The sequence below is a fragment of the Urocampus carinirostris genome, chromosome 3 (genome assembly GCF_059441175.1).
Source record: "Urocampus carinirostris isolate Australia breed hairy pipefish chromosome 3, RoL_Ucar_1.0, whole genome shotgun sequence".
NCBI classification, from domain to species: domain Eukaryota; kingdom Metazoa; phylum Chordata; class Actinopteri; order Syngnathiformes; family Syngnathidae; genus Urocampus; species Urocampus carinirostris.
Genome location: NC_142351.1, coordinates 30,217,766 through 30,243,538, shown reverse-complemented (window position 1 = coordinate 30,243,538; position 25,773 = coordinate 30,217,766). Strand labels below are relative to the sequence as shown.

The 25,773-nt window shown below is 37.6% G+C and overlaps 1 protein-coding gene across 5 annotated transcripts in view; it reads left to right on the top strand.

The window, feature by feature from the left end:
• zranb3 (zinc finger, RAN-binding domain containing 3) overlaps window positions 1-25,773 on the top strand; it is a 152,869-nt gene that overhangs the window by 11,053 nt on the left and 116,043 nt on the right. For all 5 annotated transcript variants that reach the window (XM_088331362.1, XM_088331360.1, XM_088331363.1 and 2 more), the window contains exons 3-7: window positions 9,997-10,015; window positions 10,242-10,420; window positions 13,910-14,141; window positions 18,892-18,977; window positions 22,860-23,031. In XM_088331362.1, coding sequence (XP_088187488.1) covers window positions 9,997-10,015; window positions 10,242-10,420; window positions 13,910-14,141; window positions 18,892-18,977; window positions 22,860-23,031 — 688 coding nt within the window. The remainder of the gene's footprint in view (window positions 1-9,996; window positions 10,016-10,241; window positions 10,421-13,909; window positions 14,142-18,891; window positions 18,978-22,859; window positions 23,032-25,773) is intronic.

Genomic DNA, 25,773 nt, shown 5'->3' with positions numbered 1-25,773 from the left:
GTGTCTCGGCCTGTTGGCTGTGAGGTGTATCATGATTTGACTGATAATGGATAATGGACAATGACAAAAACAAACACTGTTTAAAACTGTTCTGATTATATTATTAAGATTAACGTTTGTGTATATTAATATATGTTCACTCTTATTTTGAAGGTTCAAAACTTGTGTTAACATCCTATGCGCAAACCGCGGAGGCACTTTCGTTCAGTTTGTTATTGCACTCGCAGAAGCGGTACAATTTTCTAATTAAACAAACTGAAAACCATAATTTAATACTTGACCATCTTCCGGTGGGAAGGCGACAACACCAATCTTTTATTTTACATCATCTTGCAAGTATTTTTTTAGGCCGAACATGTATGTATGTAAAGAGCCTTATCACCGTAGTGGGAGGTGGCTAGAGTCAAGATCAAACTCCCATTCTTGCATGCTTGACTCTTTCTGGGAGATTGATACAGAGGAGGGAATTGCCAACCCCCTCGTTCAACCTAACCGATGTGTCGCAACACCTGTCATTGGGAGTCATTAGGTGACCGAACCCCCCCAATTCCAACCATTAATGCCATGTGTCCAGCAGTAAGGCAAACGGGTAGCAATGCTGTAAGTCTTAGGTGTGACTCTGCCGAGGTTCGAACCAGTGACCTCCCAGTCTCTGGGCGGGCGCCCAACCCCCAAGGGTAAACATATTTGAGTAAAATTAAACTGCAATAATAAAACAACCACTATGGAGTGCAGGAACTGCGAACTGAAGAACAACTTGGCCCCAAAATTTCAGTTTTTAATATTGTATGACAGCTTGGCAGTTGTAATATTGTGTTTTCAATGGAATCCCTGTGACAACAGGTTCAGTTTTTATCTTACTGTCATAATTTGATCATGCTTAGTGTTTTTTTCTTATTAAAGATACTTCTTCAGTATGCTTTGGTGAAGTCAAATTAAGTAGCACACATATTCTTCTTTTAAGTGGAAGCCAACGCAAAGGATTTATTTACACTGTTTTATGTGATCCGACTAATCAAAATACAGGATTTTTAGAAATACATTTTTTTCCATATACCATCTCCTGTGGTAGCTATTTTGCTACTTGCTGGCCACTTAAAATGGCAAAAAGAGCTCAGGTATTGACCTGTCACTGTTAAGTTGTTTTCTGGAGCAAATCTGTGATTTATGTTGTAGGTGTATACATGATCCAAAATTAACTCATTGAAAATTCTCAGTGGTGTTTTGACCTACCATTTGGGATGCAGCTGCTGGCTTCTTGGATTTCTTAGAATTTCTGCAAAATTCAGAATGTCGCAATGCCTGTAATGAAACACAACAGGAAGACTGCCAGTGTGTTAAAAAAGAAGACTGAATAGCAGCCCTTAATACCTCCTGGAAGACACTCAACATCATTGATGTCAGATGTCTAAGTGTGGGAGGATTCGTGGGCAGATTTTTATTTTAAACCTCACAATCATCTGTTTTCACCTTGCATGTGTCAGGAAGTACCGAACGAAAGTATCTAATGCTGCTGCAATTCATATGCTGATGCAGCATGTTGCATGGGCATTTTAAGAGGATAGGTATATTTTTATGGATTTTAGATGGCGGATCAAGTGGGGAAGTGTATCAATAAAATCCCATTTAATGTGCCTAGATATGTTGTTTTCAAAGTGGACCTAAATCACGTGATATACTGTATTTTAACCCGAAGGCACTTGGTCAGCACTCTACAATTTGAAGTAAGGGTGCATCCATGAAGAACTATTTGTCACTTCCATTAGGATCCTGACAGTGAAGTTGCATGTGCTCGCCATTTCTGGTGTTAGCTGACAAAATATTATGCCAAGTGACTGAGCTTTTATTGAATGAAGTCTGCTGGCTGCTGCACTCATTCAATAGGGTATTGTTAAACAGGCTTTATTATTCGTCTACACAACTAAGTGGTGCTTATGCTAGTTTTCTGTGGGCACGCTTTCTTCAGAATTTTTAGTTTCACACCAAAAAACAATCATGCAGCGTACCATTCAATATTTATTGCAGTGAAAAAATATTTGCTCCCTTTCTGAAAATTCTCATCTACTAGTGATCCGAAGAGCCAAGAAGAGATCTGCAAGTTCGATAGCGTTTTCCATTCGGGGCCCAGTGCTGTGGAATCCTCTTCCCGCTGAGATTTGATCTGGAACCTCAGTGGAACTGTTTAAATCTAGGCTTAAAACACACTTCTTTTCTATACCATATGAATAACCTATATTTGATGTTGACAATATCTGTGCATTACAGGGTGACCCAAAAAGATACGTACCTATATTTTATACGATAAAAAATCCATTTTTTTAACGAATGTCTTTTCTGTTGCAGGACGTGAAAGGTAAACCTATGGATGATCATTTGCAGCTAAAGTTGCCCCGAAAATGTCTTGGACAAATCAGCAGAAGATATACTCCCTGAAGACCTATTTTGCGACAAAATCATACCAGAGTGTACAGATTCAGTTTCAAAAGCGTTTCCATTGTCGCAACTTTCCATCAAAATCAACGAAAAAAAGGCCCGATGATCCCGTGCTTGCTCATGGCCACCCAGGCAGTACATTTGACGGAATGAAGCGGCCTCTGAAGCACTTCTTCTGGAACTTCGAACCCCCAAAAATATTTTTTTTGCCATTGACGTGCCCGGAAAGCAAAAAATGGGCTTCATCTGAGAACCAAACGTTCTCAAGAAAGTTTTCATCTATTTTAAGCACATTACAGAATCATTCACACATTGTTACTCGCTTTTCCTTGTCAGCATCAGTTAATTTTTGCTTTATTTGGATCTTGTATGGGTATAGGTGCAAATCAGACGTAAGAACACGCCACAGTGACCCCCTTGTCATTCCGGGTTCTTGGCTGCCTCTACGCACTGATTTTCTAGGGCTGCGTCCTGCTGAGTCCCCCACTGCAGCAATGTTTTCTTCTGTCCTTACACTCTTCTTCCTGCCTGAATAAGTTCCCCCTGCGGCTTTAGAACATAGGTCCACTACAGTTCCATGCTCTCTAAACTTCTTAAACCAACTAACAATCGTTGATTTTGATGGAAAGTTGCGACAATGGAAACGCTTTCGAAACTGAATCCGTACACTCTGGTATGATTTTGTCGCAAAATAGGTCTCCGGGGAGAATATCTTCTGCTGATTTGTCCAAGACATTTTCAGGGCAACTATAGCTGCAAATGATCATCCATAGGTTCACCTTTCATGTCCTGCAACAGAAAAGACATTTGTTAAGAAATTGATTTTTTTATCAAATAAAATATGGGTATGCATCTTTTTCGGTCACCCTGTATTTGTTATTGCAACATCCACTGCAGGCTGGTCATCCTAGAAGGGGGATTACCTCATGTGCAGTCCCTTCTCAAGGTTTTCTTCATTTTCCTCATGCTGAGGTTTTTGAGTTTTTCCTTGCCCTCGTGTAGGTTTTAGATCAGGGGATGGTGTAATAATAGTCTGCGGTTTGTAATATTATGTGGTCTATGCAGCCCTTTGAGACTCTTTGTGATTAAGGGCTATACAAATAAACATTACTTGACTTGATTGAAATATATCAGTCTGGAAAACGTCACAAAGCATTTTCCACGGCTGTAGGGCGCATTATTACCTGGTGCGCCTTATATACCGCGAAGTACATTGGATACAATTAGAAATCTATACAGTCATTAAAATTTGTGCTTTACTACTGAAAAGGTTTACGTTATACCACTATATTGGTGCAATTATTGATCAATCAATAAACATTGCTAACAAATGTCATAACGTTGTATGCAATGGAATTCGAACCTGGGTCATACCGGTGATGGTGCCGAAACTATCAGTAAATAACAGTGGTACGGATGACATACAAAAATTTATTAGAAGTTTCGCGGTTTTGGTCAGCCATACTATCAACTTGATACTGTAAGTGTATAAAGAGCCCAATAATTATACAAGTATAAAAGTGGTAGCCTCTTCTCAAGCGTCTTATAGTCCATTGCGCCTTATGTATGAAAAACATACGGCAGATTATTTTGGGAGAGTGCGCCTTATAGTGTGTGTAAGATTAGACTTACCAGTTTTTGAAATAACTGGTAACAAAAATGACCTAAATCAGGAATATAGGTGCCTGAGTGCGCTCGAGCAAGAATGGAGTGAAACAAGGTAAGGGTTAAATAAAAAAACTAGATTCATTGAGTAGCACTAGAATAACAGTACTTTTACAAATCTCGCAGATCCAGGCCAAGATACTAGTGGAAGTATGCCAACCAAAGAACTCAATAAAATGGCTAAGAAGCAAAGCAGCTAACTTCCCCCCAGTGGCAGCCAGTCACTGACTATACTGGTCTTCCTAAAAAGTACAAGGGTGGCATACCCCCTCTGACCTAGTGTACTTAACAAAAAATAAGTCCTACGTGTGGCATGTATAGAGGCCTCTGTCTGACCTGCCACAGGGCTTGGCCGTACCAATATACCGTTTAATAGAAGTGTGCATCTGGCTGAAGAAGAGGAAACAAAATAGCAAACGGCAAAAAAACGTGTGCTTTTATAATAAATGGTTGACTGGCAACAAGTGATAGCAGCAGGTGTTGGTTTATGGGCCAAACCAGGAAGTAGAGCAACCAATGGCGTGGCAGCAAAAGTGCAGGAAACCCTAAAGTCTTGGAATTTGAAAAACAAAGCACAGACAGTGCCACCCAAAGGCAACCTATCCCGAAACAGTGTGAATTCTGGTACTTTTCAAAATATTGTTATATTGTTATCAGCTTTTCCAACCTAGAAATTAGCCAATCCAGGTGGCCTCCAAACTACAGCCTGGGAGCCACCTGCAGACCACAGTGACAATCTTTTTGGCCTACAGCTTCAAACCTTAATTTAAAAACATCTTGCCCGTCCCTGGAGCACTGTCGAGAAGCATATTGAAAGTACACTAAATGCTATTTCCAATTTAGTTACCGTAACGCACCTGCATGCCATTTATCTCAGTGAACATTTTTGACCTCTAATAACATGTTTGGAATCAATCAGTGTGCATGATATTTCTTTAAACCCGTTGCCAGTGGTGATACTTAATGCCTGAAATATAATTTTCACTTTTAAACATGGATTTTAAATCTAAAAATCAGTGGGCATTTATGTTTATAAATTTTATTTCAACATGCAACATTTTTTCTTGAATTCAAAAGTATAGAGAACATGTATTCCTATTTCATATTTGATATGCAATTTTCTCACCTATGTTTTATGTGATCCATCACATTCCAAATGAATCCAAATGTGTGTTTAAAATTCATAGAATATAAAGAAAGTCAAATGTGTTTGACACCAGTTCCGTAAATCCATTAGGGTCTAATGATGTTACAGGGAAAAAAGAGATTTGTAGAAACTGAATTGTTGGCGCCCCATATTTTTACCTCATTAAACCAGGTTCTCTTTGCAAAACATTTTGACACCCTTTGACTCCTTTCTCATAGCAAGTATCCCCATGGTTACATGTATGTTTTATCAGAAAAACTGTTAGCCAATCTTTTCATGAAAACAAATAAAAACAAATTTCTCATTTACTATGGAAAAAATAACACAAAAAAAATCAACATAATTTTATTTCTGAGTCCCGACAAATACAATTTTCAATTATTTCAAACAAAACATCCAACCTAACACATTTGTATTTAAAAAACATTTTTTTATCTAAAAAGGCGTCTTGTGCTAAATGTTCACACAAAAATACCAACAACTACCATGGCCTTTAAGTACCCGGTAGTCTAAATGGAACTCATAAAATAGTCCTAATTTCACGAACAAGCACATTTTCAACTTTTTAAATGGTTGATAAATTTAGTTTTTCTAAATTATTGACCAGTACTACACTAAAAAAAGCTTTTTTCCTTACCTTGAACTACTGAACTTTTAAGAGAACAATTAAAAAAAAAAATTCTGAAGACTTAAATAACTTTTACACAATGAGTCTAATCATTACAGGTTTTACAGATATAATTGAAACCATCTCAGGCATACCATCTAAGTTTCGTCACCAAACACTGATGTTTTGTTTGTGTTTTAAGCATATTTAGGGCTGCAAGCACAAATTTATAAAATCAATTAAACTTTGATTTATTAAAAGCTTTCGTAGCTAATTTCCCCATTGATTCGCGATGTCGCACGATCTATGAGCCACTAAGCACGTCATGGGATTTCATTGTGAAATTGTATGGTTTTAGTACGCAGAGGTCACCTTGAGACGGTTTATATACAAGTATCGTATATTTTAAAAAATATATATTTTTATTCAACGTTACGTCATTTGAAACAATTGTCATGAAACAGTCAAACACTACAAAGTTAATAATTTTCAGAGGAACAGAAAGTGCTGCAGAAATACAGTAAAAAAAAAATTGAAAATAGATTTAAAAGAAAAATAATAATAATGACATGTCTAACTTGACACAAGGGGCATGTTCTTCAGCATATTATATATAATTTTTACATTTGGAAATGTTAAGCATATTCAAACAACATTTTAAAAAGAGTGTTACATTTTTTAAATATTTTTGGGTTAAAACACATAAATGAAATGTATTGCTCCTTCTTAATTTTTGTTTTTTGTGATAAGTCCAAATGTTGTATGATCTTTGGATAAGTTGGTTTTACATACATGCAGGTGTATAGCATATGTATTTCTGTTTATAGTTAAGTTATGTGTCAAACACTTGGATTTTTTGGGGGGGGATTTTATATATTTTATTTATTTATTATATATATACATTTATTTTATTGTTTTATGCTGTAGAATATTCCCTTGTTTTGTTCACTATTAGTCTAGCTGTCCAAAACTTCAAATTTGAATAGAAGAGGGAGAATTAAAAATTAGTTTTTAAAAAAATGGGATTCATTAATCGATTGATCGAAAAATTAATCGACCGTTCATTGCTCATTAAAGTAATTGTTCGTTGCAGCACTAGTCATACAGTATTTAGTTAATATCTCAAGTACAATGCCAGAAAAGTAATGTAACTTTGGAAAAAGTCAAGATTCCCCTGAAAATAGTGGCTTCATCATTGCAATAGATGAAAACAATACCTTGAAATAATGTCAAATTCTACACATGGTTGCTCTCCGCAATATATGCAGGTTTTTGCTGTTCTCAGCTCCACTGAGCAATGCATTCTAAAATGAGCATGTATGTGGTTTATTGAATCAGGATTTTAGGCAGTTTCCTGTGACAATCTCTATTGAAAGGGCTGCTGAAAAAAATGTCTTGCAGCATTTCTCCACTTGGTTTTGATGTCCAGTTTACAGTATACAGCAAAGTTACACTCTGAACCCCCTGATATGTGTGGGAGCTCACTCAGGGAAACCTTGTCACCCCTCATTTGCGCAGTGACCAGCCACTCAGCAGATTTTCACTGAGCAAAATGCCATTCAGAACTAACACGGCTGAAAGATTGGGGTTGGTCAAAAGGCCGAGGAACACATCACTGTGCAGGGGTCAAAGTCATCAAACGGTTGCAAACTGCATGGGAGGCGAGGCACCCATTTCCTGACACTTTAGGGCTCATGGGTGCCTGCGATAACATTATAAAAAGACACAGCGGCGAGTATCGTGCTGTCTTCAGGCCACAGCTCTGCAGCATCCTCGTGGTCTCAAACCGTCAAGACGACACTCGGGTTATTTAAAGGAGGATGATTAATGTGTTGAGAAATGGCAAACACCTGCTTTAGATGCACACACACTGGCCTGTGTGTGTTGGGGTGTTTGTGCGTGCATTTGTGTGCATCTGTGCATGTTAAAAAATACCATATTTTCAGCACTATAAAGCGCACCAAATTATAATGCGCATTCGTACAGGTCCATGAAATTCTCGAGATTTAATGTCTTGTTTTAAGGACTGAAAAGTGCTAGATTTGGGGGAAGTTCTTGTAAATGCTTAGACGTATTGCAATGTCTGCTTAAAAAGAAGGACGACATTGCTCTCTAGTGTTTTCGATTTGCCATTGCTTGATTTCCTCCTACTTGATTAGCAGCAGCTGGCATTAGTTTGTATGGCATTGTCAACACCCCTTACGGGTAGAGCCCAAGAGGACGTATGCATGCTATAACTGAATGGGCACTATTAAACATGTATTAGTGCAAGAATTATGTGTCAGTTATGGACATTTATAATGGGGCATGCAAATAATTATGGTTGTATTTTTTAGTGGTCAATTTGAATGTAAAGAACTTCCGGTAACTGAAAATGTAAGCTACATATTACTGTAATTTTTACCCAACACCCATGTGTGGAGAGATTTTTCTCAAATTCATTTGCTATTTACCGGCACTTAAAATCTTAAAACCATAAGGGTTGATAAGTGCACAGGCAAGATTAAATATCGCATATGTAAATCGCAGATTTATTTGTAGCTCTGCAAAATACCCGATTCCCACCGGATTTCTTCTTTTAATGGTACTGGAGAAAATGGAAAACTGGCTTGAATTTGGCCTTGAAAAAGGTGTACTAACCCAGGACATACTGAATGGAATTAGGGCTTATCCCATTATCAAACTGTTTTACTCACACTGTCACTGAATTGCATAGTGCATTCTAGTGTTAAACAGTCCCTCCACTTCTTAGCCAGTGCATCAATAACCTCTCTGTTAAATATCTATGCGCACGTTAAAGAACTTGTATAGCTTTTTGTTCTCTATCATTCAATTGTGAAGTATGTATAGTGCATTTTGATAGGTTAAACAGTTTCTCCACCTCCTCGCCAATGAATGTTTCTAAAGAAGTTGAGAGCCTGTTTAATTAGAATGCATGATTCAAATCAGTGTTTTGGCACCATAAAATAGTGTGATAATGAGAACAAAGTCTTATACCTTGCCATGTCATTTTTAACCACTGTTAGTTTAGCTGTAACATATCTGTAATCTCAATGCTCCTACTCAGGTTCACTTTCAAATTCCTGACCAAACTGGGGTTTTTAGGTGCGCATTATAGTCTGGAAAGTATAGTATGTTCATTTGAATACGTTCACACGTTTGGCACACCTTCTCTTCCCCATCACACACCTGAACCGAATGCATGTGCGCAAGTGTGTAGACAATGCGCTGACTGAGCTGGTGTGCTGGCAATTAGAAAAACCACTAGTGGCAAGGTGCACATTAATCATGTTCCATGGCTGAAAGAGAGAAATGGGGCAAGATAGGGAGAAGGGGGAGAAGTGAAGGGGAGGAAGGAAGAATAATGAGAGCGCGTGTCTGAGGAACTCAGCTGTTCTGATGCTGACAATATTGGGAGGCATGCATGGATGTGAAGGGTCATTACAACACAAGCAAAACTGCTTGGGCAAAGATGATCCGCTTACGCTACAGAATGTGCTGATGGTTTCATTGTTTTGCTATGTTCCTTCATATATTATTCAAAGTTTACCTGTGCCACAACATAGCAATGCATTTAGTGATTTTTGCTTTTTCTCTGTGAGTCAAATTACACTTGTGTATTTAATAACTGTATTTATTTCAGACTGTATACTCACATCCAGTAAAAAAGGAATATTTTTCACACTTTAGAAAGATCTCACTTGAAAAGCTGATTGAGTGGGTCATAGATGGAGGCTAGCTGAGTCATACACAATTTAAATTCTTTTGCCAGGCATCTTTTTGCATTAAAGTTGAATAGCAGTAACCAACGCCATGTATTTTCAGTCATTGTAGGTTATACTGTGTAACCAAATGACCACTCAATATGTTTTTCAAAGGCACAAGAATTAATGTCTGTAGTAATTTAATTGTAAACATGCATTTCCAATTTTATCCACCTTATTTAGTATTATATAAGGTACACCTTCAATTTTTTTGGCCTAGTGTGGGTTTTTTAGGACTGCCTATAAGTACGGCAAATACAACTAACATCGACATGGTATTCTGCATTTTACCACTGCAGGTGTATAAACTCAGACATGAAAACAAAAACAACATATGTTTTACAGTGCTTCTTTTTTAAATCTTCTTTTTTGTTTTACAGATGTATGATCGCTGATGAGGTAAGCCCACACAAACCTAGCTAAGGACATCTATTTTCCATTCTTCCAAATAAATTTCTCATCTTAGTGCTACACTGCCATTTCCCTAATTGTTTTTGACAGAAGAATCATTTCTTGTCCCTATTACACTTATCTGATCAGTTGTCGTATGCAATTTACTAAATAGCTGCATCATAAATGACTTGTTTTTCTCCCCCTTCACTGTGCTCTGATTTGGATGGCCCAGATGGGTCTTGGCAAGACTGTGCAAGCCATTGCTGTAGCATACGCTTACAGGACAGAGTGGCCCCTCCTGGTGGTGGTGCCCTCATCCCTCAAATATCCCTGGATCGAGGAGCTGGAACGCTGGATCCCTGAGCTGCAGCCTGGTGACATCAACCTGGTTGAAAACAAGAGCGACACTATGTAGGTCATCTTAACTCATCCAGAAAATCACATTACCTTTTAGCATTTATTTATTATTTAATACATTTGTTTGTTTTTAAGTGCAGGATCAAGGAAAATACATAATTTTATTCGTAAAAATGCCTCTGCACATTGTGAGGTGTATGAAATCGACAAGTTAATGACTAAAATTCATTCTGAGAATACAGACAGTGCAATTTAAAATGATCATGAACCCCCATAATTTGTTATACTGCAGGGCTTGGGCTAAATCATCAAAAACCCAATACTCCATACTCAGAATGACAACAACAATTACCCTGTCCAAACCATGGGAATGGTATAGGTGCCAAAGTAAAGAGTCAAGGTCAAAGGGATGGGGGGCTGAGTGCCGGACCGATCGAAAATTGGACTTTGTTAAAATAATGCATATAGCTAAAAAATCCAACTAAAAATCCAACAATTATATTCTAATATGACCAGAAACATAAAGTAATACATTCTAATTGCTTTGTCAGTATATTTAAGTCCCCAATGTGTAATAATTGACAACTAGATGAGAATGTTTATTTTTTTAAATAAAAATTAACATTGGTATGATAATTCATGTATTTGTTCTTCCTTTTACTGGATGAAAGTGTTTTTGTACCACTAGAAGACACAAAATATTACACTGTCCCTTTAATTTTCAATGGGTACAAAGGACAAATTTATTGTATAAAAGTCCCTTAGAATGAAGATTGAATGGAAAAAACAATAATTTTCAGGCATCATCAGTTACCTAGGAACATTCATAACACTTTTTTCCCCACCCCTTTTTATGATGTTTTATGATAGTCCTCTCAAACCTTTACACATGGTACTTTAATTTGACAGTCTCTCAAACAGAGAGATACACAGTGAGGCAACTGAACTGGGTACGGGTTAACATTGCAAGTGGAAGGTTGTTACAGTTCAATTTATTATTACAAATAAGCTTCAGATGGTCCAATATTTGAAGAACTCCTTATTCAATAAAAATATACAATAAGAAGAGCATGAAATCGAACAAAGTATTTATCCTTTTATATGGACAGCATTGCTTATCAGTCTGACAAGCAGTTGTGGCAAATGTATAAGCCAGTGCCTGGGGTGAAGCCTTCTTGGACAAATTCAATCAAAACACTACACCCACTTTTCTTTTTTTTTTCTTTACTTTCTGTGCCCTTTCTTTTGTCCATACAGATTATACATATGTTGTCATTTTTTGATGCGTTACAACAGTCCCCGTACCTATCCGCCATCATTATGCTACAATTTTGTCCATGTGGTCTTTAGTTAGCATAAAAAACACATAGGATTGAAGCCACTAATTTGGACATTAGAGCCATGTGTCAAAAATGTGTCAATCTTTAGCATACTTGACATGAAAGAAAAAGCTGATAAAGAAAACTTTTGAATTCTTGTGTTTTTTGACCATAAAATTGAGATAAAGTCACTTAAGAGTCTTCAAATGTCTTGTGTGAGGTCAGAATGTAAAGGGGGATATCCTATATTAGTGGCTTCATTAAAGTTCTCTTCCAATTGGTCAAACATTGACTGTTACAACTGTCCCCTTGTTAGAACGGTGCCCTGTCTTCCCTATAGAGTATTTTCTCTGAAAAAAATGACTGGATCCAGATTTTTATTTGGAAAAAAAAACAAAACACTTTCACGATATTAACCCAAACTTGAATACATATTTTTAAGCTCACCTTCATTCTCATTCAGACGGTATTGCCACCACGTAGTAATTTATTCTTAGTTGGACAGTTGTTTTTTTCCTTTGCATTCAATGACTTTTTGGCCTCACTACACAAACAAAAAATAAGGACCTTCCTGCATGCATGCTGCATTTATACATTACACATCGAGAAACAGCAGTTTATCTTGGTTGAACTCCGCAACATGCAGTGAGGTTCGTATCTGATAAAGCACAGTCAGATTTACAATTAAATGAACTGTTATCTTAATAATCATCTGAAGAAAGCAATTGATATAAATGTAGCGTAGAAAAAAAGTTCATTTAACCTTAATTTACAAATCAAGTCTGTGCTCCTTTTGAATAAGAGTATAATTACATAGGTTATCCTTTATTTTGAGAATTCAAAAATTCAATGAAATAAGAAGAAAAAAATCCTGGATGCTTGCTGATTGCTTGCTAATATTGTAACTATGTCTATTGTTTGGGGCTGAGGTGTGTGGAAAATCAGAATACTTGGTCTCACTATCGCCCTCTGCCATGTCTTACTTGGCATCTGCAGACACTCAGCACAGTAATACATTACATACTAATTGTATTAATAATATTCATAATGTGAAAATTCAATTATTGAAAAAAAAAAAAACAAGGGAACTTTAACACAGAAAAAAAAATAACCACAGTGTTTCCTATACCATAAAAAGTCTCTGGCGGGCCGACAGTGTCTAATTGGTCCCCACCAGGTTGTTGTAAACTTGTATTATTAAAAAAAAAATTGAATAATTTTATATTTATTTATAAATGCAAAGTTTATCAAAATAACCTTAAGATATCTCATTATAATAAAGATCGCAAACACCATGGTTTGCTTGCATGTACGCTTTTTTTTGTCCTCTCACTCGCTTTTGGTAAATTGCTTGATTAGTTAATATGAGTGTTTTTGTTTTGTTTTGCTAATTTGTGCGCTGAGGAGGGAGGGCTTTTGCATTATGTGAATTCATCAAATGTGCCCAAGCCCCCCTTGACCATGCCGCACATCCCCGTAGGGGAGCCCACCCCACTATTTAAGATCCATTGCATTAAAGGGACCATGTATATTATTTGACCACTATACGATGTTGCATTGTGATTAACTAAAATCGAGTGTAAGGGGGAAAAAAAACTATGGGGACTCAAAGTGACCATTATGCACAATTTTACCTCACATTTTCTTGCCCAGCCCTTTTTAAAGTTGTTGGGTACCCGCAGCAGCAAGATGGCCAAAAATTTGTTTATGTTATGTAAAATAAATGCAAATTTCTTGACTGGGTATTCTTTAAAAATTCATGTTTATATCATAGTTTTTTTATTTTGGATTATTTTTAAATCAATGTGGTTCTTTTTAATGAATATTTCTTTCTACCAATAGGAGGCGCTAAATAATATCACTGTCCTTTTAAAACATTGATATTGCGGTGGGGTCTTAAACTATCACCCCGCAGGCTGTAATTCTCCCCCCCCCAGGCCCTTAATTTAAAAGTTGCACCATTTTATCCTGATGAATGAATAGGATTTTTAAACTTGACTTTTACAATAACTTTATTCAACTCATGTGAAACAATGCTATCTTGAGCATTCTGTTATACTTTGACTTATGCTTGTTAAGTGCTCCTGTTTTGTGATCAAACAACTTCTTTGACTGTCCTTCTGTTTTTTAGTACTAAAACATGTCCGCCAGTTTTATCGCTTGGCAATTTCTTCAATGACTGTACCTAGGTAAATAAAGATTTTGATATTCCTTTTCCTTGCAGGGGTATTGCTAGCAGCAAGGTGACGGTGCTTGGCTACGGACTTCTCACTACAGATGCACGCCTCCTATTGGAGGCTCTTAGCAGGCAGTGCTTTTCAGTGGTTGTGGTGGATGAATCTCACTACCTTAAATCCAGGAATTCTGCTCGGACTAAACTCCTGGTGCCTCTTATTAGAAGCGCCCAGCGAACCATCCTCCTCACTGGTACACCTGCGCTAGGCCGTCCAGAAGAGGTAAGGCAGGCATGTCAAACATAGGGTCAACCTGTTGGATGATTTCATCCGGTCCACCAATAATTGTCTAAGTATGTCAAAAAAAGAAGCAGGTTTGTAGATCATGTCTTTCAAAAGTTATAATTTTGAATATCAATGCAAACCAAATTCTCCCTCTGACCGCTAGTGGGCATGTAAAGATACACTATCAGCTTTTTGCAGGCACAGCCCAGTAGTTTGATCTGATGTAATCTAATATTACTGTCCATGCAATGCTAAACATTTTATTTTGTATTTCTTTCTTATTAATTCAGAACCAGTACGACAATCAAGACCAAAAATATATTTTTCACAACCTCCACTTCATGTGGCGTGGTGTGTTGGTTCAGGTGTAAAACTGCATTCATGCAACTGTTAAAATAGATCAGTTAACGCGTTCAATGCCAAACTTGAAAATAATCATGCTTAGGAAATTATTTGTCGACCATCAATACGATATGTAGGGTAGGCTACTGAAGTAGGCTGAATGATAAAGTATAATACTGAAAAACTATGGTAGGCTTAAAAAAATTTAAATTTACATTCTTTTACTGATCCGGCCTGCCTTAGAAGAGAAAGTTTGGATCCCGCACCACAGCCAAATTGACATCAACGAGCTAAGACATTACGGTTTAAACTTAAAGGTGTATTCAATTAGTTAATGCGGGGACCAAATATGTGTCTTTTCTTTTTTGAAATATAAATAATGCCAGTTCATCCAGAAAAAAAATCAAAGACCCGTGTTTTAAAAATATGTTGAAGAATAGTTGATTCTGATCGCAGAAGGCCACAAAAATGAACCCCGGTATTGGTCCCTGGAACTAGCCCAGGCCCAGCCTCCCACCCTGAAACAATTAATTGACTCAAGCATCGCACATCCTGGAGGATCTTGTATATTCCAATAACCTTTGTAGCAGAAGCTTCATTTGCAGAGACCAATATGGAGAGATGAATGCACTGCAATAAATGAGACACGTAATAACAGAGCACACAGGGACAGAAACTATTGAATTTAGAGACTATGCGGTTTGGTGAGCAACACATTCATTCCTTTTCCGTAATGATTTATGATATTATTGTGTGTTGTATTGAGATACTAAAATGTAGCTGTGCTATATCTAGTCAGCTGCAAACTCTTGTCTTTAAGTGTCACTATAGCGGAATGGATTTTAGAAAGAACTACAAACTGTCAGCCCATTACATACTTTTCATGAAATCGTCATTGTAGGTATTCCTAATATTCGGTATTTAACGTAATTGCAATTTTGCCATTGGATTTTAAAGGGACATTGTAATATTCAGTGTCTCCCAGTGGTACAAACAACTTCCATTCCGTAAAATAAAAAAAACATTGATTTGAATAATGGGCAAAAATACATGAACGATTATCCCAATGTTAAATTTTATATTTATTCATGGGTCGAGATATTTGTAGTTCTTTTACATAGCGTAATCCTTACAGAGTAGTCGGCGCTTTTTTTTACCATCTTGCTGCATTTGGCACTGGTTTTCTTTTGCATTAGACCAGGGGTGTCGAACTCATTTTAACTCTGGGGCCACACGATAGAACAAACATTCTGTCGGGGGCCGGACGAGTAGATTAAAGAGAAAATAAAACAGAGATAAAGAAATAAGAGAAAGAGGGAGGGAAAAGGAGAGAGGACAGGACAAAGAGAGAGGGAGAGAGTGAGAAACAAAAGAGATAAAAAAGAGAAATCATGAGAGAGGGGGAAAGAAAGGGAGAGGAATAAAGAAATTCAAAGAGAAATAGAAAGACAGGAGAGAAAAGAAAGCGCAAAGGGTAGGAAGAGAGAAAGAGAAAAGGAAAAAAGGAAATTAGAGCAAAATAAGTTAAAAAGACACAGGGAGAGAAAGAGACAAAGAGCAACAAAGGAAGAGAAAAAGAGAGACACGGAGAGTGAAAGAGACGGAAAGACAGAGATAAAGAGAGAGAGAAATAAATACAAGTACAGTGTCTTTGTGAGAGGCATTGGCAACATCAAGTTGACATATTTCAACCTGCAGCTTGTTTCTCTCTTGCGCTTCTCTGGTTGTTGTCTCGCGGGCCGGATTCAATCCCTTAGTGGGCCTGATTTGGCCCGCGGGCCGCCTGTTTGACGCCTGTGCATTAGACCATACAGTGCCATCCGATTTATTTCTATAGCGCTTTTCAAGTCAATGAAGACCTCCCAAAGCGCTTTACAATGTGCTTCACACTTTTCCCTTTTACACACTAACTAACCGATAGCAACGTCAGCTGGGAATCAAACCTGCGACCTCTTGATCCCTAAACGTGCGCTCTACCTCCTGAGCTAATGCCGTCACTAATGGCCACTTGAGAATACGTCTAGACATATCCGTAGAAAAATGTGTAAAATACTTTGTTCAGTAGGGCTGCACAATTTTTGGAAAAATAAACAAATTGTCATTTTTCAGACTCGTATTGCAATTTCGATGCGATTTTTGATTTTACAAGAAAAGTGCATTTCTCTGCTTGCTTTGTTTTTTGGGAGAACTTAAACATAGTGACATGCAAACTTAGCTCGAGGTGATGTCCTTAGAGACAGAGTATACAACGTTAACAAAACAACTATAGATCTACAAATAAAAACAGAGTTACAATTGAATAGTCTTAATTGTCATTTTACTAAAGTACAGTGAAATTAGATGGCTACTCTTTTCAGTGTAAGTAAATGATTTAGAAAGAGTCTAGCTAGCTACACGCTAGCGTCCGGTAACCGCGACTTCTGCAAGGTCTTTGTGAAAAATACGAGAGTCAAAAATGTAGCGGTTTTCCCCGAGTAGTAGCTCCAAGTCGTCTATTTAATGGGTAATGGATATGGCATTGGTAACAAGCCTTATTCGGCAGTGGTTGTTTAAGAGTTGTTAGCCTAGCTGTTAACGTTCCCTTTCTGGACACGATAAAAATCCAGACAGCACTTGCTGGTGATCAGCTTTTCTTTGCACTTTTCTGACTTTGCTCAGAGTCATATTTAAATAATGAATTTATTTTCTATGTAACAAGCCACTAAAGTTACGAGCTGTGGTATTTGTTTTGGTTGTCGTCCGTGCAAGGGCTGTTTGACTTTATTTTTTGTGCCATTATAACCTGCTTCTGATTAAAGCTTTCTTATAGTCTCATAATTACCATTAGGGCTGAAGCACATTTTGTAATCCAGCACAGGCGCTTTAAGAGACCTAAATCTTTTTACCTATCTTACAAATGAAATTGTAAAGTAATTCCTGTGTGAATTATTCTATTTTACCTTTTGAATATTTACTTGTTTGTTGAAAAGCGGTCTGATGAGTTTTAGAAAATTCACTTGTTCCAAAAAAGACTCATCATTGAGCTATTAGGTCTTCATTGTAGAGGTAAGGTTAGATTTTAGACACGACTCCCACTCCAATGCTAAAATCCCAAACTGCGTATAACATTTCATCATCCAGAGCATAAATTGGATAAACTCAGTCCTTTTTTTTCTGTCAGTCTTCATTGCACTGCCATCATTACTCACTGTGGCTGACATCAGGTTTGTGCACAGCTCAGGGCAAGCCGCACCGTTCGTGATGTGCCCTCATTCCACCCACCTATTATATCAACAGCGTGAAGAAGGATTGGGGGTGTCTGTAAAGCCAATGATGAACAAGTGCTGCATTCTGAATAGAGCTCTCACAGTGCTGCTGATTACCTGTGATTAGCACAGAAAGTGCTGCAAATACAGAAAAATTGATTACCGGACTTAATAGATAGATAGATACTTTATTCATCCCCGAAGGGAAATTCATATTTCCAGCAGCATCCCTGAGCTGAGAACATTACACTAATAAAGCAAAAAGAATACAATATACAAATACCCAGTGTGACGTGCAAATGCCCACTGTAGCGTGTTATATAGAATAACTAAATAGTGCTACACAGAATACATATTGCAATAAGATTCGGTAATATGCAATGTAGGTGGTGTGGTTTACTGTGGGCTTTTACTCTGCCGGTTAGAGTTAAAGAGCCTCATGGCATGAGGAAGAAAAGATCTCTTCAGTCTGTCCGTAGTACAAGGCAGTGACAGCAGTCTGTCGCTGAAACTGCTCTTCTGTCTGGAGATAATGCTGTGTAGTGGATGCGATGGATTGTCCGTGATTGACCGCAGCTTTTCCAGTGCCCGTCTCTCAGTTACTGTTGTTAGGCTGTCCAGCTCTTTGCCCACAACAGAGTTCGCTTTCCTAGCCAGTTTATTAAGAAGAGAGGCATCCTTCTTAAGATTAAAATCTTATTACTGGACTATTTTAAACAGTGCCTTTACATTTTCATTACAATAAATCTTTTCTGGCAGCATTTAAAGCAGCTCAATGCAACAATTGAGAACATGCGACCATTTAAGACACTTCTTTAGAATTATGAATATGTCCTGGCCAAGGTAATTTTCTTAGTGAAATCTCCTCCCTCTGTTAATGACATTGAACTAGGTGGATTAAAAAATGGACAAATGTGGGTGCTTTAACTTTTGCCAATCCGTAGTGGTATTATAGGATTGCACGATAACATTATTTATTTTCCAAATTTTTGCTTTAATGATCATCTCCCAAACGTTTTCTTTTCCTTTTGAGTAAATGACATCATCACCAAAGATGCACTAAGTGAGATATAAGAATGTTTATTGAGAATTGCCTAGACTTGTGTCTGATTGGACATAATGTTAGGCCATCAACATTTGCGTGTGTGTGTATTTTGCAGCTTTTTATGCAAATTGATGCTCTTTACCCAAAAATGTTTGGAACCTGGACTGATTACGCCAAGAAATACTGCAACGCCCATTACCGGTAAGAATGAGTCAATTACAAATCAAAAACAAGCAGTGAATTTGTTGTTTTGGTGTTTGATGGATTTTTTTCATTATAAAATATAGATATTCGAGTCGGCTTTCTCTTTTTGCCTTTGGGGGACAAGTCAGATTTATTGTATTCAATTTTTTTTTAAACGACCATCAAATAATGCCATTTGTGTCGTACCTTGACTCCTGTCTCCCACAAATGGCAAATTTCTGTATACCTGAATTAAGAAATAAACTTAATGAAAACAAATAAACTTAACAATGTATAAATGTATTTGCCTTCTTTAAGAAAGCTCCTAATGTGTGTGCCAATTGATTACTAGAATAGCTCTTGTTTATTATTATACATATATATTTTTTATTAAATTTAAACATGATTTAGATATTGGTCTTTACACACATTTTAATTTTTTTTTAAAAAGCCTTATTTTGCTCAAAGTCTTGTTTTTTTTTAACACTTTTCCGACAAAGTGATCGTGCAATGTTGGTTATACTTGTGTGTTTGTGCTGATTATTATTCCGTCTTCCTTTGAATGTGCTTTCCGTGTTTACAAATGAGATTTCAGTTTGAATGACATTCTTTTCAAATAATTGATAATTTATTTTTCATTGTTATTGGATATTAGTTTTTTAATTAAGTCTTGATTCTGGATACACATGCATCACTGAATACTCTTCAATATCAATAAATTGAAATACTCATTATAATTTGTCTCCTTAATTTTTATGCCTTACTCTTACTTCTGATTTATTGGAAAGCAGTACTGGTTTCTATGACTATAAGTAGCAGGAATAGCCTCCTGATCTGACTCAGATACAGCACCTTAATCATTTGGTCACTGTAAGGGCTGGTGGTGGGCTGCAGAGGGATGGATGCCGCCAGGCTGTACTTGTCCAAGACACACCACAGCAAATGGTGCCCCGACGACCTTTGCGGTCAAGAATATAAGAGGAAAGTATGACGTGGAACATACTGTCAATTTAAGCCCAAGTCCAAACATGTCCTAATTGGCATTTTCCCTCAAGTGGGGGTCAGCATTTTGTTGTCAATCTGCTCAATTACTTTGTTATCCATAGCTAAATTACCAATGGTAATATTTGTTAATAAATGCTTCTGAAAAATGTGAGACTAAAAAAACAAAACGGGTTTGCAACAAAAGAATCAGCACCAGGAAATGAGAGCACAAAAATATAAATAAAAGAACAATAACACTTAAATACTGCACATTTTTGCTAAGCCTGTGCATTAATACTAATCTTTCACTGACTAGGGCAAGCAATACCTTACTTCCTTTCTTTATTAAATGATGGACCATGCTAATTTGTTTATATGAAATGAAATGAAATGATCTGAAATGATCTGCATTTATATAGCGCTTTTCAAGTCAATGACTTCCCAAAGCGCTTTACATTGTGCTTCACATTTCCCAATAGCGGCCGTGATCTGTGCAGCCATGTAAGGCGCTAACCTGCTTATTGGGGGTAATTGGGGGTTCAGTGTCTTACCCAAGGACACTTCGACAAGTAACACGGACAAGCCGGGATTCGAACTGGGATCCCTTAATCCTAAAACGATCGCTCTACCTCCTGAGCTACTGCCGCCCCAATAATGGTCAGAGTCAGAAAGTTAAGTGCTAAATACGTCAAAATGTCAATGGAATAGCATTCAGAGCTGCAGACACAAACATTTAGTTGAACCCTTATATTTACACACAGCTCCTTGATTAATTTATTATCGTATCTACTACGACATACCTTTATGTGTTACGCGAGGACAGTCTACACCCTGATGAGATAAGTTTATCACCATAAAGTTAACACTATAGATTATAAAACAAATGATCACCTTATCATTTAGGTAACCCAAGTGTTGTGTTTAATCATTTTGTAACCTCAGTGGAAATGTTTAAATCTAAGCTTAAAACTCACTTCTACCCTATAGCTTATGAATAACCTATACTTTTCGTGGACAATATCTCTGTATTATTTGTGATTGCAACATCCTTTGCTGTCTGGTAATCTTGGAAGGGGGATACCACATGTGCGGTCCCTTCTCAAGGTTTCTTCATTTTCCTCATGTTGAGGTTTTTGAGTTTTTCCTTGCCCTCATGTTGGTTCCAGATCAGGGGATGTTGTAATAATGGTCTGAAAAAATAGTCTGTGTGATAAGCTGTGAAGCCCTTTGAGACTCTTTGTGATTAAGGGCTATACAAATAAAAATGACTTGGTTTTGACTTGACTTGTTAGACTAAAGTAAGTAAGCACATCTCTGTTTATTCTTTGCTGACCATCAGATCAAATCAAATTTATTTGTGAAGCACTTTTTAGGCAACATTCAGTCAAAAATATCCATCCGTACATTGATCTTCTGCTTATCTGGGCTTGGGTCGTGGGGGCAGCAGCCTCAGTTGAGAAGCCCAGAGCTCCCTATCCATCGCCACTTCATCCAGCTCATCCGATGGGATCCCGAGACATTACTAGGCCAGCCTAGAGGCGTAGTCTCTCCAATGTGTCCTGGGTCATCCCCGAGACCTCCTGCCGGTGGGACATGACCGGAACACCTCCTGGGGCCTCCTTATCCAGTCAACAAAAAGACAATAAAATCCCCTCCTTATTGCCCACCTAATGCACACGCACACACGCGTACACACACACAGACACACACTCAATGGCTGAAATACACATAAAACCAAATAAGTAATCATAGAAATAAAATATGATTATTGCAAGGCACCGAGGCTTATTCACACTGATAGGGGTGGGAGCAAATGGCATCAGGATTTAGGCCTCACAATTTATAACATTGGTTCAAATTCATAAATGATAAGATAGTATCCTATTTTCTTTCCAGGGTGCTTTTTGTTGTTGGAATATTTGTGTTCAGGCGTCATGTTGTTTATTATTTGAGAATGTTAATGAAATGAAATGAAATGATCTGCATTTATATAGCGCTTTTCAAGTCAATGACTTCCCAAACATTCATTACATTGTGCTTCACATTTCCCAATGGCGGCCGTGATCTGTGCAGCCATATAAGGCGCTAACCTGCTTATTGGGGGTATTGGGGTTTCAGTGTCTTACCCAAGGACACTTCGGCATGTAACACGGACAAGCCGGGATTCGAACTGGGATCCCTTAATCTTAAAACGATCGCTCTACCTCCTGAGCTAATTATTGCCGAAATTTCCCGGGGTCATATTTGGTTGTATTCAACAATTTTATTTGTTGATATGGAAAAGTATTTGTATTTGAGTTCATATTTTTGTAAGTATTTGTTTTACTTTTAGTATTCATACTTAGGAGTTTTTTTCTTCAACCAAAAAATATGTTATGGGCCAGTTCCAAGTCACTTGGGTCATTTGGTATTTACTGCAATGGATAAGCATAAAATAATGACTTATCAGCATCCAGTCTTTCATACTGATGAAACTATTTCAAACAGCCAGGACATTTTTGTTTCTATTTCCCATCTGAAAACGCTAAAGAGCAAAGCACTACATTTTGGCAACCCCTTGTTCATTTTGACAGCCAACAATAATGGCAGATAACCAGCCTTTGTCTACGAGGCCACTTTTATTCTAAAACCCGTGTTGGACGACAAATTGTTAAAGTTTTCAATGGCCTCAAGACAAAAGACTACTTTGTAGCTTTGCAAATTGCCTTGACACCAAAAATACAGATCCCCAACTGTGTGAGTAGAGCTTTTTTTCACTGTTTGCAAAGTAAGACTGTTGTAGTGTCAGACAGCTCCCAGGTGGGGATTTTTAAATGTGTTTAACGACTCCTTGAGGATGCTTTTCTAAATAAGTCTATTTAAGGAAGTTTTCTTCAGCTTGTATTGCCTTTTCAACTCTTAATTCCTCTCTCGCAGGTACTTTGGACCCCGCAGGCAGTGGGATTGTCGGGGAGCATCCAACCTAGAGGAGCTTCACCAGCGGCTGAGCCAGATCATGATCCGTCGCCTTAAGGCTGAGGTGCTTAGTCAGCTCCCCCCCAAAATCCGCCAGCGCATACCGTTCGACCTTCCAAAGGAAGCTGCAAAGGTACATTTACATGAGATATTTTAGCTCTCTTTTTCTTCAAGCGATGTTCCTCTTTGTGTATTTAGCTGTCCAGCACCAGTGCACTAATACATCAACATTATGAATGCTTTAAAAAGTTCAAAATTACCAATCATGCATGTGGATGCGCATGCGGATGTGCTCGTGTGTGCGCTGTTGCACACCGCAATGTTTCTGCGCAATCGGACTGAACGCCTTGTTTTTACAGCATATTATCAAATGCAGTATTTTCTCTTGATTTATGCTGACATTATTTTTAACAAAATAATGGTCTTAATTCTGCCCCTTGAATCACTTTAAGTACGTTTGTATCAACTAAAATCTCATCTCATCTCATTAGCTGCACCGCTTATCCTCAGTAGGGTCGCGGGGTGCTGGAGCCCATCCCAGCAATCATCGGGCAGTGGGCAGGGGACACCCTGAACTGGTTGCCAGCCAATCGCAGGGCACACAGGGACAGACAACTCGTTCACTCATTCACACCTAGGGACAATTTGGACCGGCCAATCCACCTGAAATGCATGTCTTTGGAATTTGGGAGGAGAACCGGAGTGCCCGCAAGCACGGGGCGAACATACAAACTCCGCACAGTAAGTCCGGTAGCTGGATTTGAACCCACACAGGAGGTTCCCAAGAACTTAGAACTGTGCCGCACACGCGCTAACCACTGCGCCGCCGTGCTGCCCTCAACTAAAATCATCTATACAAAATAATCAGGACATTTAAAAACAAGGTAAAAAAAAGGGATGTCATGTTTTATTTAAATTCAAATGAGCCTCCATGTGGCCATAGTGAATGCTTATTATCTTAAAATTGCACTTGTCAAACTCATGATCCACGAGCCAAATGTGACCAAACTTAATTTTATGTGACCTGCAAGTCAATCCTGAAATGTTTAAGATAAAAAAGAGGGACAAATAATGATTTGCAGTTTTTAATATGTTCACTAGATCTCACCAAAGCCATTCCGGTGTTGTTTTACTTCAAATTAAAGTCACAGGCGCGGTTTTTAAGGCAATTTTAAAGAATATCTTATCAGAAGTTTAAAGAAGCTTTAGTTCCTTTCTATAATAGATATGAATTTTAACAGCGAAGTTCCCATATTCACATAAACATTTTCATAAAAAACTAAAAAGCAGAAAGACTTTTGAATAATTAAATCAATCATTTAAATTGGTGCTTGTGCGCTATTTTTATACTTTTCCAGACTCCATGAGTTTCCCCAAGTTAAATAAACTGCAGTGGAAATTAATTCAATTGTTTTGCTTATCTCTTTTTTAAATTAATTTTTAGTAACATTTTTTTTACAAATGCACAGTTGATAAACAGCAAATAAATACTGAGAAAAAATAAATACTTAGGGAAAAAAACACAACTTGAGTTTTGTAATCAAATTTTTATATCCCTGACTCATGATTTAATTGTGAGCCTCCTAGAAGACCCCCAGCTATGGCACACATAGTTTGGCCCCTGTAAGAATCTTTTTCCTAGTTTGTAACACTTGAGCTAAATTAGCTTGATTCCCCTGTGTGGCTCTCTCAAATTTAAAAAAAAAAAATAATAATAATAATATATATATAATTTTGTTTTTCCTTTTATGGCTTCTTGAGTAATAAAGGTTCCCGATGTTCTAAAGCAGGGGTCGGGAACCTATGGCTCGCAAGCCATATATGGCTCTTTCCATGAGTACCTGTGGCTCAGAGACAAATTTGATCGCATGCAAATTTTCTCCATCTCGTCCAAAACATAAACTACTAATCCTGTTCAGATACACGCAGAGCCATACCAAAGTTAACAATGGAGCAGTACTTCGCAGTATATATAGGGCACATTTTTCACTACAATTTACAGTCAAGGTGTCACAAAAAAAAAAAAAAAAACCTCGTTCTGGCTGTACAACGCTAATTAATCCGTTATATAAAACATCACTATATTATCTGTCTTCAGTGTTCAGATACCTTATGATGAATCCACAGAACAAACTGTAAATACGCCAAAACACCGGAAGAGAACCTAAAGTTTTTTGATTGGGTGAGTGGGAGGGATGGGTGGAGCTATGCAAAAAGTGCAAGCACTCCCTCCCATCTCTCGCCCTGCGCCATAAATAAGCACATCAGACTCCCTGTTTGCAGAATGTTGTGACGTTTTTACAAAATAACTGCTTGCATCTGGTTTTGAAACCAATATGAATGAAAAAAAGGGTCAAAATGAGTTTAACCGATCTTAAGTAATTGCAAGAAAGAGACAGGTTTAAAGTGGTATGATTGTTGATTTTGGGAAACGGGCTCTGGCATTATTCTCTTTTCACAATTTTTATCAAATCATCAAAAATAAATGTGCTGAAGACTAAGCTTTTGTCTGGGGCGCGGGTTTAGCAATTTAGTACATTTGTCTCATAATATATGGTGTGGCTCTTTCCCAAAATAAAATTGATATATTTTGCTTTTATGGCTCTTTGAGTCAAAAAGGTTCCCGACCCCTGTTCTAAAGCATAGCTCGCGTGTCCAAACTTATTCCTCCGAAGGTCGTATCCAGAAATATTGAAGGATGAAATAACCACTTTTTCAAACTATTTCACCAAAAATACCATAATTTGTTCTTTCTTTTTTTTTGTTTTTTAAAAAGACCTAAAGAGCTATCTCAAATAAATGTGACTTGACAATCTGTGAGCTTGGTTTGGCATTTTACAAGATTTGGGGTGATTAAAAACAGCCTGACGTACTA